The 12,187-nt window shown below is 40.4% G+C and overlaps 1 protein-coding gene across 1 annotated transcript in view; it reads right to left on the bottom strand.

Annotated features, from left to right (window-relative positions):
- Positions 1-2,268: 2,268 nt before the first annotated feature.
- Positions 2,269-12,187, bottom strand: part of LOC5577298 — a 47,751-nt gene continuing 37,832 nt past the window's right edge. The window contains exons 7-10 of the mRNA XM_021839636.1: positions 3,244-3,411; positions 3,090-3,172; positions 2,469-2,608; positions 2,269-2,390 (exon numbers count right to left, since the gene is read on the bottom strand). Coding sequence (XP_021695328.1) covers positions 2,287-2,390; positions 2,469-2,608; positions 3,090-3,172; positions 3,244-3,411 — 495 coding nt within the window. The 3' untranslated portion in view covers positions 2,269-2,286. The remainder of the gene's footprint in view (positions 2,391-2,468; positions 2,609-3,089; positions 3,173-3,243; positions 3,412-12,187) is intronic.

The following is a 12,187-nucleotide window of genomic DNA, read 5'->3' as shown; positions in this document are numbered from 1 at the left end:
GGTCGTTACTTCCCATTATAACATTAACATGTACATTAAATGCGCTTCATGAATTTAGGCGGTTAAATGAAGTTCGACCGTGCTTAGAACCTCCACTATTGGTACATCTACCCTAGTTTATTTAAAAGGCTGACCGAAACAAGTTAGTTAGGAAATATTAACCTCACAAGTTTCATAAATTTGGTGTCCAAATCCACGCTACTACCGTAATCCGGGGTAACATTGATCATTTTTTTTTAATATTTCTTGAATATTTCGTTTGTAAATGCAAATGTTGCAAATTTTATTTTTTTAAAACAAGTACTGCCACCCATAGCTCGTGACTATACACTGCATTTTGTTTTTTGAAAGATTTAAGCATGTTTAAAAAAATGTTTTAGGCGATTTTTTTATTTAGCTGATATGGGGTAACATTGATCACCTATGTAAACAACGTACGGTAATATTGAAAATATCGTTGCTTACTTAAATCATGGCCCCCGAAGCCGAATATGAAGGCCAAACGCTTACACGTCATTTACTTTTTGAGTTATATTAAAATTTAAAACATTCCGAACCACGGAATACGCCTAAAGGTAGGCAATTTCCTAAGGGAATTCTATATTCTTTACAGTAATTCGTTAATGTTGCTAAATTGAGTATACTTATGAAAGTTTTGAAAGAGAAGCACCATTCATGATTTGGAAATGTTTCATCAATAAATGATAACACGAACTTTTGATAAGATGAGTCATTCCGATCAATGTTACCCCGCTGATCAATGATACCCCGGATTACGGTACTCAATTTTGATCTTTGACAATTGATCATCCAATAGATTTATCTGATTGGGTGCTATAGAGTGGGTTACGCATTACACGAGAGCTGACTGTGCAATCAATGTACAACAGATAAACTAAAGCAAGATATTACATTGTTTCTCAATGAAACAGTCTCAACCTAGTTTCCCAACGTATGAAATGACCTAGAATGGAAACGTTTCGCAAACCATCATAACAACCTCTCGTAAAATATGATGTTTAAAGAAGCCACCAATAATATTTTGCCTTTTGAAGTCACAAAGGATGCCGTTGAAACCCACACCACTACGGACGCCGGTCAGCTGAGAAACACAAGCTCTAGTAATTAAAAAATACACAATAATACTAAAGAAGCGTAACGGTTAACGCGTAGATTAAGCTGTTGGTCGTAAAATTCGCTCAACATATAGTGAGCTTCATCCTGGGAGCTCACGGTGCGATCATCTAGGCAGCTAGGATTCCACCCAAGCCTTTAGCGCCTTACCTACTCACATATAGTGGGCCAACAGTGCATGTGCATTCGGGGTGCTGAGTCTTCTTTTTCTCATTATGAATGCAATAACCCCCCGATGATGAATAAAACAGCTATGCGCCGTGCCTTCATCTCTAAAACCAATAATTAGCGCGCGGCGGCTGCTGAGTCCTGCCATTTGTTCAGCCGTCGTCGTTTACCTAGACATGATCTCATTTCCCACCGTAGCCATACAAAACAGATTGCGCTCGGAAAACAACAAGACAGGTGTATTACGTTGCAGCCGGTCTTCTGCTTCTGGCTCGGCTCAGTTCTCGGTTAGTCATACGACGACAGCAATCAGACGGGACACAGTGTCCCATATGTCGATCAGGTTCCCTATAGGGAGTCATAATAGACAAATGCATAGGGCCGTATTTGCGGAGGACCCGAGAGGACTATGGTCCTATTCACAAAAGTTATTAACAGTTTTATTCAACATTTTTTCCAATGCTTCAACATTGGATATTCTATGTAACTCATTAGTACTACACCAGGGAGGGAGCTTCAGAATCATTTTCAAAATATTATTTTGAATCCTCTGCAAAGCTTTGTTCATGGTATTACAACAACTATCTTAAGAGTTCGTTCTACAGCACCAAAAAAGTTTTCTTGGAATAACGCCCTCTCAACACTGAGGCCCCCAGGTCCGCACATTTGTAAATCCGACCCTGCTGCAAATACACATTACAGTTGGGAGACCCGGCAGGGGGGAAGCTTAGTCATGTAACAGTAATAATAATGCGCAATAAAATTACTGGAGTAAATAAGTGAAACATAATCATAACATGTGTAGTTTAGGTGCGGCTGTCCTGAGTTCTGTCCACACGCTGTTCACGTAACGCCGTAACTAATCGGTCATGGAGTATGCAACGGTTCTTTGGGAAGGTGGATAACTAAAGCTTGGTCAAAGAACATAAAAAATTTTCAAACCATAAGTTTTTTATTCGTTGCAGGAATCAAATTTGTTGCCTTTCATTTTCGTTTTTTGAACATTGGACTGCCGTGTTTGGCCTTTTTCGTATTTCGAATACTCATCCTTTCTGCAAATAGCAATACAGTTGCCAGCACCATTCCACCTGGAAATGTAATTGAGAACAATGAACAATTGTTTAAGTTAAACAAAAATAAGTTGCAAATATTAAATTGAGTGTTACCGCACAAAACAAAAAAGGCAGTGGAAACTCCGAAAAATTCCACCGGATGAACTCTTCCACCTGATTGACAAATCGGTTTCTCAATTTTGTGAATCGTGAGGGTTCTCTTGACCAATCCGATCTCCTGAATACGCATCATGCTGTAAAATGAATTCGTAAAAATCACTAGTTGAATCGGGTTACGAACAGTTGATGGTACAAATTTTAGTGATCTTGACTGGTATTTTTGTGAATATAATTTTGGATTTCGGCTTGCAGTCACAATCAAAAGCGTTGATAATTTTAATTCATCCCCGACGTTTCGATCCTATGGTTTGGATCTTCTTCAGGGCTCGAAGTTAACCAACTTGTTAAGTACCGTAGCTTTACACGGAGATATGTCGGGTTAGTTTCCTCATTTTCAAATGTGGTACCCTCACTGGTCATAACGGGTAATTGCCAGGTTTGTACACACGTCTCGCGCACGGATGTTTCACAGCCGGAGAAGGGAATTATAACTTCGAGCCCTGAAGAAGATCCAAACCATAGGATCGAAACGTCGGCGATGAATTAAAATTATCAACGCTTTTGATTGTGACTGCAAGCCGAAATCCAAAATTATGTTGATGGTACAGTTCTTACGTAATTCGAAACATCTCCGTGTACATACTCCTCTTCGGTAGCACAAAACTCATCAATCGCAGATCGTTGAACAATCCCTTTGCCTTTCGAAGAAACAATAAATAAATTTAGGTGATCAAAAGCACACATCATGCACGATTCGATTTATTTATACCGTGCGCAGCTCACAAATGTCATTGGCATCAAATTCGTATGCAATTTCTTGAAATGCTTCCGTCATTTCACAGTGAAAAGCGTATCCGCCACGTTTGAGGAAGGGAACAATCGTGACAACATCCGTGTATACCGGGGGAAGATCCTTACCTTCGCGTGATGGTCTAACCTGTGGTAGAATTTAAATAATTATTTTAACGACCATATTCTTAGATCTGTGTAACACAATAAAAATCGTATGTTTTCGTTTTATGTACTTTATACTGAGAAAAGCATTTTGCTGGCTTAAACAACATAAAAAATGGGTTGGCTCAAGAATAGATACGCACTTATTTAAAAAATGGCATTGCACGACAAAATTTTTAATGATAATAAATCTTCGAGCTGTTTAGTAGAATACCTATAAGTAGATGAAAACCCGAATTTAGTACTATACCATTTAATTCCACTAGAGTTGTATCCTTTGATAGATACGCGTATTTCGACCTCAACTGTAAGGCCGTCTTCAGTGTCGTGTTCTAGCCAAATCTAGTACACGACACTGAAGACGGCCTTACAGTTGAGGTCGAAATACGCGTATCTGTCAAAGGATACAACTCTAGTGGAATTAAATGGTATAGTACTAAATTAGTTTTTTCAATCTACTTAAAATTTTCAAATTTTCCTTTGGTATACAAGCTCTGAACCGTTTTTTGGTAGTAGAAATATTTTTTTCAAAACGCAAAAAAAATAAATACAAATTTCCTTTAATTGTGGTCAAGTTGCGTGTAATATTAAATAGATCAAATTTATTTGATTATATGTAGATGTTTTCGGCGAAATAGTTAGAAAAAAATCATTCCATTTTCTCTTTGAATTTTTTCTCAAATGGTCGGAAGGGTTTCTGTTAAAATAAATACTGAAACAGATGTTGTCAAAATTGCAGTATAGATTCTTCATGCAATTACTGATGGAGATTCCATAGACATATCTGGAATGATTGGTGAAAACATTTATTGATGAGTTCCTAACAAAATATTAAAGAATTGTTTGCAGAAATTTTGACAGAGTTTACTATTAAATGTTTTGTAGTTGACGAAAATAAAATTTTAGAAGCTACGAAATATTTTCAAGTATAAGTTTTCAATCCAACGTATATGCTAAAACTAAACAAATCTAGATTTGCTTTGCATGTGCTTGACAAACGCATAATAAATATATTTAATCTACAACGTATTTCTAAAACCATTTTTTGAATAAATTTAAATTATGTCCTATGTGCACTTTGCTCGATGTGTTTACCTAGCTACATACACCGTAAGTTTTAATAAGTAACTCATCTGTCAAACTGTCGATACTAGCACATACACCGTACATAGCGCATAGTAAAACGACTTATGTGCAGACTCAAAACATGAATTTCGATCAACAGATACGTTACACTGCTTATAAATCACTAAACATGTGGAAAATTGAGAGATTCGGAGATTAAGCAGCTGGCGTACCGGCAAACTGATGAGGAAGATCTTTTGTATTCTGTTTGAGGCAATATTCCTCACAAATCTATCTAAATAAAATGACTATGTTAGCTGACTACACCCATTCTTAAAATTACCATGGAATTTCAGTGCAAATAATATATTTATATATAGCTCTCAGTTAATAACGATGGAAGTGCTCTAAAAACGCTACGCTGAGTAGCCGGCCCTGTCCCAGTGGGGACGTTAATGCCAAAAAGAAGAATATATTTATATTACATTCCATCCATTTACACAAAGCACTTGACGAAATAGCATCATTTCTGTTAACCTTAGTTAGATACTGGGGTCATAATGACCCAAAATCGAATTTCAACCTGCAATATCTCTGTTGTTATCAAACGGATCTTTCTGAAATTCCCTGACTTTTAATATTTTGTGGAAACGAAGCGCAAGACCAAAAAAAATTTTTCTTAAGGTGATTCTAAGATGGCGCCACAAAAAAACAACTTAATAAGATACTGGGGTCATTATGACCCAGAAATGTATACCTCTATAAATCAGCGAAATATCAACCGAATAATGAAATTTATGCCGCATTCGAAAGATATACTCCTCAAGATTCTGATCACTACCTGGAATACCGGTTCCAGATCCAGTGGCCACCGGGAATCGGCTACGAAGGGGACCATGTTGGCCACGTGGAATTTCAGTACACTCAGTCCAGAAATCTGCAGTCATCACCAAATTGTATAAGATGCAGGCCATATAGGAATGTACTGTCTTCAGCAAACTTGCTTCGGGGACCAAGAACTTCCACATGGGATACAATTTAGTTCAGAACTCGACCACCGCGTGGCGCTAGCGTCGATACGAACTTCCGGTAGAGGCTAATTATGCGATAACTCGAGAATGCGAACACATAGAAGGATGCTGTCTTCGGCAAAGTTGCTAGGGAGGATAAGCACTTCCTCATGAGATACAATTTAGTTCAGAACTCGACCGCTGCGTGGCGCTAGCGTCGATATGAACTTCCGGTAGGAGCTAATTATGCTATAACTCGAGATTGCGAGCACATAGAAGGATGCAGTCTTCAGCAAAGTTGCTCAGGAGGATAAGAACTTCCTTTTGAGATACAATTTAGTTCAGAACTCGACCGCTGCGTGGCGCTAGCGTCGATATGAACTTCCGGTAGGAGCTAATTATGCGATAACTCGAGATTGCGAGCACATAGAAGGATGCTGTCTTCGGCAAAGTTGCTCAGGAGGATAAGGACTTTCACATGAGATACAATTTAGTTCAGAATTCGACCACCGCGTGGCGCTAGCGTCGATATGGACTTTCGGTAGAGGCTAATTATGTGATAACTCGAGAATGCGAACACATAGAAGGATGCTGTCTTCGGCAAAGTTGCTAGGGAGGATAAGCACTTCCTCATGAGATACAATTTAGTTCAGAACTCGACCGCTGCGTGGCGCTAGCGTCGATATGAACTTCCTGTAGGAGCTAATTATGCGATAACTCGAGATTGCGAGCACATAGAAAGATGCAGTCTTCGGCAAAGTTGTTCATGAGGGTAAGGACTGCTACATAAGATACAATTTAGTTCAGAACTCGACCGCTGCGTGGCACTAGCGTCGATATGAACTTCCGGTAGGAGCTAATTATGCGATAACTCGAGATTGCGAGCACATAGAAGGATGCTGTCTTCGGCAAAGTTGTTCAGGAGGATAAGGACTTCCACATGAGATACAATTTAGTTCAGAACTCGACCGCTGCGTGGCGTTGGTGTTGCTATGAACTTCCGGTAGGAGCTTATTATGCGATAACTCGAGATTGCGAGCACATAGAAGGATGCTGTCTTCGGCAAAGTTGCTCAGGAGGATAAGGACTTCCACATGAGATACAATTTAGTTTAGAACTCGACCACCGCGTGGCGCTAGCGTCGATATGGACTTTCAGTAAGGGCTAATTATGCGATAACTCGAGATTGCGAGTACATAGAAGGATGCTGTCTTTGGCAAAGTTGCTCAGGAGGATAAGGACTTCCACATAAGATACAATTTAGTTCAGAACTCGACCACCGCGTGGCGCTAGTGTCGATATGAACTTCCGGTAAGGGCTAATTATGCGATAACACGAGATTGCGAGCACATAGAAGGATGCTGTCTTCGACAAAGTTGTTCAGGAGGATAAGGACTTCCACATGAGATACAATTAAGTTCAGAACTCGACCGCTGCGTGGCGTTGGTGTTGCTATGAACTTTCGGTAGGGGCTTATTATGCGATAACTCGAGATTGCGAGCACATAGAAGGATGCTGTCTTCGGCAAAGTTGCTCAGGAGGATAAGGACTTCCACATGAGATACAATTTAGTTTAGAACTCGACCACCGCGTGGCGCTAGCGTCGATATGGACTTTCAGTAAGGGCTAATTATGCGATAACTCGAGATTGCGAGTACATAGAAGGATGCTGTCTTTGGCAAAGTTGCTCAGGAGGATAAGGACTTCCACATGAGATACAATTTAGTTCAGAACTCGACCACCGCGTGGCGCTAGTGTCGATATGAACTTCCGGTAAGGGCTAATTATGCGATAACACGAGATTGCGAGCACATAGAAGGATGCTGTCTTCGACAAAGTTGTTCAGGAGGATAAGGACTTCCACATGAGATACAATTAAGTTCAGAACTCGACCGCTGCGTGGCGTTGGTGTTGCTATGAACTTTCGGTAGGGGCTTATTATGCGATAACTCGAGATTGCGAGCACATAGAAGGATGCTGTCTTCGGCAAAGTTGCTCAGGAGGATAAGGACTTCCACATGAGATACAATTTAGTTTAGAACTCGACCACCGCGTGGCGCTAGCGTCGATATGGACTTTCAGTAAGGGCTAATTATGCGATAACTCGAGATTGCGAGTACATAGAAGGATGCTGTCTTTGGCAAAGTTGCTCAGGAGGATAAGGACTTCCACATGAGATACAATTTAGTTCAGAACTCGACCACCGCGTGGCGCTAGCGTCGATATGGACTTTCAGTAAGGGCTAATTATGCGATAACTCGAGATTGCGAGTACATAGAAGGATGCTGTCTTTGGCAAAGTTGCTCAGGAGGATAAGGACTTCCACATAAGATACAATTTAGTTCAGAACTCGACCACCGCGTGGCGCTAGTGTCGATATGAACTTCCGGTAAGGGCTAATTATGCGATAACACGAGATTGCGAGCACATAGAAGGATGCTGTCTTCGACAAAGTTGTTCAGGAGGATAAGGACTTCCACATGGGATACAATTAAGTTCAGAACTCGACCGCTGCGTGGCGTTGGTGTTGCTATGAACTTTCGGTAAGGGCTTATTATGCGATAACTCGAGATTGCGAGCACATAGAAGGATGCTGTCTTCGGCAAAGTTGCTCAGGAGGATAAGGACTTCCACATGAGATACAATTTAGTTTAGAACTCGACCACCGCGTGGCGCTAGCGTCGATATGGACTTTCAGTAAGGGCTAATTATGCGATAACTCGAGATTGCGAGTACATAGAAGGATGCTGTCTTTGGCAAAGTTGCTCAGGAGGATAAGGACTTCCACATAAGATACAATTTAGTTCAGAACTCGACCACCGCGTGGCGCTAGTGTCGATATGAACTTCCGGTAAGGGCTAATTATGCGATAACACGAGATTGCGAGCACATAGAAGGATGCTGTCTTCGACAAAGTTGTTCAGGAGGATAAGGACTTCCACATGAGATACAATTAAGTTCAGAACTCGACCGCTGCGTGGCGTTGGTGTTGCTATGAACTTTCGGTAAGGGCTTATTATGCGATAACTCGAGATTGCGAGCACATAGAAGGATGCTGTCTTCGGCAAAGTTGCTCAGGAGGATAAGGACTTCCACATGAGATACAATTTAGTTTAGAACTCGACCACCGCGTGGCGCTAGCGTCGATATGGACTTTCAGTAAGGGCTAATTATGCGATAACTCGAGATTGCGAGTACATAGAAGGATGCTGTCTTTGGCAAAGTTGCTCAGGAGGATAAGGACTTCCACATAAGATACAATTTAGTTCAGAACTCGACCACCGCGTGGCGCTAGTGTCGATATGAACTTCCGGTAAGGGCTAATTATGCGATAACACGAGATTGCGAGCACATAGAAGGATGCTGTCTTCGACAAAGTTGTTCAGGAGGATAAGGACTTCCACATGAGATACAATTAAGTTCAGAACTCGACCGCTGCGTGGCGTTGGTGTTGCTATGAACTTTCGGTAGGGGCTTATTATGCGATAACTCGAGATTGCGAGCACATAGAAGGATGCTGTCTTCGGCAAAGTTGCTCAGGAGGATAAGGACTTCCACATGAGATACAATTTAGTTTAGAACTCGACCACCGCGTGGCGCTAGCGTCGATATGGACTTTCAGTAAGGGCTAATTATGCGATAACTCGAGATTGCGAGTACATAGAAGGATGCTGTCTTTGGCAAAGTTGCTCAGGAGGATAAGGACTTCCACATGAGATACAATTTAGTTCAGAACTCGACCACCGCGTGGCGCTAGCGTCGATATGGACTTTCAGTAAGGGCTAATTATGCGATAACTCGAGATTGCGAGTACATAGAAGGATGCTGTCTTTGGCAAAGTTGCTCAGGAGGATAAGGACTTCCACATAAGATACAATTTAGTTCAGAACTCGACCACCGCGTGGCGCTAGTGTCGATATGAACTTCCGGTAAGGGCTAATTATGCGATAACACGAGATTGCGAGCACATAGAAGGATGCTGTCTTCGACAAAGTTGTTCAGGAGGATAAGGACTTCCACATGGGATACAATTAAGTTCAGAACTCGACCGCTGCGTGGCGTTGGTGTTGCTATGAACTTTCGGTAAGGGCTTATTATGCGATAACTCGAGATTGCGAGCACATAGAAGGATGCTGTCTTCGGCAAAGTTGCTCAGGAGGATAAGGACTTCCACATGAGATACAATTTAGTTTAGAACTCGACCACCGCGTGGCGCTAGCGTCGATATGGACTTTCAGTAAGGGCTAATTATGCGATAACTCGAGATTGCGAGTACATAGAAGGATGCTGTCTTTGGCAAAGTTGCTCAGGAGGATAAGGACTTCCACATAAGATACAATTTAGTTCAGAACTCGACCACCGCGTGGCGCTAGTGTCGATATGAACTTCCGGTAAGGGCTAATTATGCGATAACACGAGATTGCGAGCACATAGAAGGATGCTGTCTTCGACAAAGTTGTTCAGGAGGATAAGGACTTCCACATGAGATACAATTAAGTTCAGAACTCGACCGCTGCGTGGCGTTGGTGTTGCTATGAACTTTCGGTAGGGGCTTATTATGCGATAACTCGAGATTGCGAGCACATAGAAGGATGCTGTCTTCGGCAAAGTTGCTCAGGAGGATAAGGACTTCCACATGAGATACAATTTAGTTTAGAACTCGACCACCGCGTGGCGCTAGCGTCGATATGGACTTTCAGTAAGGGCTAATTATGCGATAACTCGAGATTGCGAGTACATAGAAGGATGCTGTCTTTGGCAAAGTTGCTCAGGAGGATAAGGACTTCCACATAAGATACAATTTAGTTCAGAACTCGACCACCGCGTGGCGCTAGTGTCGATATGAACTTCCGGTAAGGGCTAATTATGCGATAACACGAGATTGCGAGCACATAGAAGGATGCTGTCTTTGACAAAGTTGCTCAGGATAATAAGGACTTTCACATGGGATACAATTTAGTTCAGAGTTCAGAACTTCCGGTAGGAGCTAATTATGCGATAACTCGAGATTGCGAGCACATAGAAGGATGCTGTCTTCGGCAAAGTTGTTCAGGAGGATAAGGACTTCCACATGAGATACAATTTAGTTCAGAACTCGACCGCTGCGTGGCGTTGGTGTTGCTATGAACTTCCGGTAGGGGCTTATTATGCGATAACTCGAGATTGCGAGCACATAGAAGGATGCTGTCTTCGGCAAAGTTGCTCAGGAGGATAAGGACTTCCACATGAGACACAATTTAGTTCAGAACACGACCACCACGTGACTAATTTTTAATGAAAACAAAGAAATAAATTGCTGAAAGAAATTCGTGAAAAACTCCAAAAAGACCTTAATAGTAATATAGGGAGTAATTTTTAAAATCATTGGATAAATAAATAAATTGATAAAATTACGCCTTGAGTAGTACTGGGGGTGTCTCTCCTAGGAAATAATTTATAAGGATGTCACCGAAAAAAAAATTCTGTGGCGTATCCCTAGAAGAAATAAGAGATAGAATTCCGAAAGAAATTCTTGAGCACATTTCATAAGAAACTTCCTACATTTTCTTACCCCTACTTAAAAAAGTGCACGTCATAAAATTTAATTTGAACGTAATCTTTTGTTTGAGTTGTGATTATCTAATCACCTACACTATTCTTCGCAAGTTAGAGTAAGTAGATTTGCGAGCATGACTTGAAGTATAAAGATGTGAATGTGTTCGGATAGTGATAATTATCAATATTATTATTGAAATAATTAAAAGTTTATAGTACAGTGAAACCTCCATGAGTTGATATTGAAGGGACCATCGACTCATGGAAATATCGGGTCATGGAACAGCATTCCTTTGGATAGCAGCTTCTAGGGACCATCATAGTAACCATGAAAGTTTGTTTTTACTATGGTCCCATGAGTCGATATCGAGTCATGGAACATCGACTCATGGAGGTATCACTGTAAAATCAATAGAGTGTGTGAATTTGATTTAACGTAAAATTTAGTGCTGAAGTAGTTGATTTGATTCAGAATCAATTATTTTTGCGTAAGTAAAAATAATTAACAGGATAGTAACGCCAACATAAAACATTCTTCTCCATTAACTTCTGGACATTTCTTTTGAATCAGCTTCTGCAGAAATTTCAACAAGAATTTGCATACAGGTTTTGTATGATAACAATATTGGCAGGAAGAACTCAGAAAAATTTCGTCAGATTTGTAAAATAATTAAGCAATTTCGCAAACGCCAATGAAAAAATCCCAAAAACCCAAATTTCTCGTAGAATTCTATAATAAAGGATTAGAAGAATCAAATTAGACTCATGTAGAACTTCGAGGAGACCTTCAGTAGATTTCTGGAACAATTGAATAAATGACCGTGGAGGAATTCATACATTAACTCGAACGAATGTTGGAAATATTTTATGGACTTATACTAGAAAGAACAGCTGGAGGAATTTCAAAAATAGCTTCATTGGGACGCATTATTAAAAACTACTCTGAAGTGTTTTTAAAAAATCCTCTTGAGCATATTCAAAATTATCCTTTAGAAAAAAAATCAGACTATTATTCCGTCAAATCCAAAAATAATAACTTGAGAAATACCGAAAACAATTTTAAAATCAGATCGTAGAAGAATTCAATAAAAAAAAAAATACCTGTGAGAGAATTGCAAAAACTCTGAAGAATTCACTCCAGATAGATTT

Source organism: Aedes aegypti, chromosome 2 (assembly GCF_002204515.2).
Source record: "Aedes aegypti strain LVP_AGWG chromosome 2, AaegL5.0 Primary Assembly, whole genome shotgun sequence".
Lineage (NCBI taxonomy): Eukaryota > Metazoa > Arthropoda > Insecta > Diptera > Culicidae > Aedes > Aedes aegypti.
This window is presented reverse-complemented; position numbering and strand designations above follow the sequence as displayed.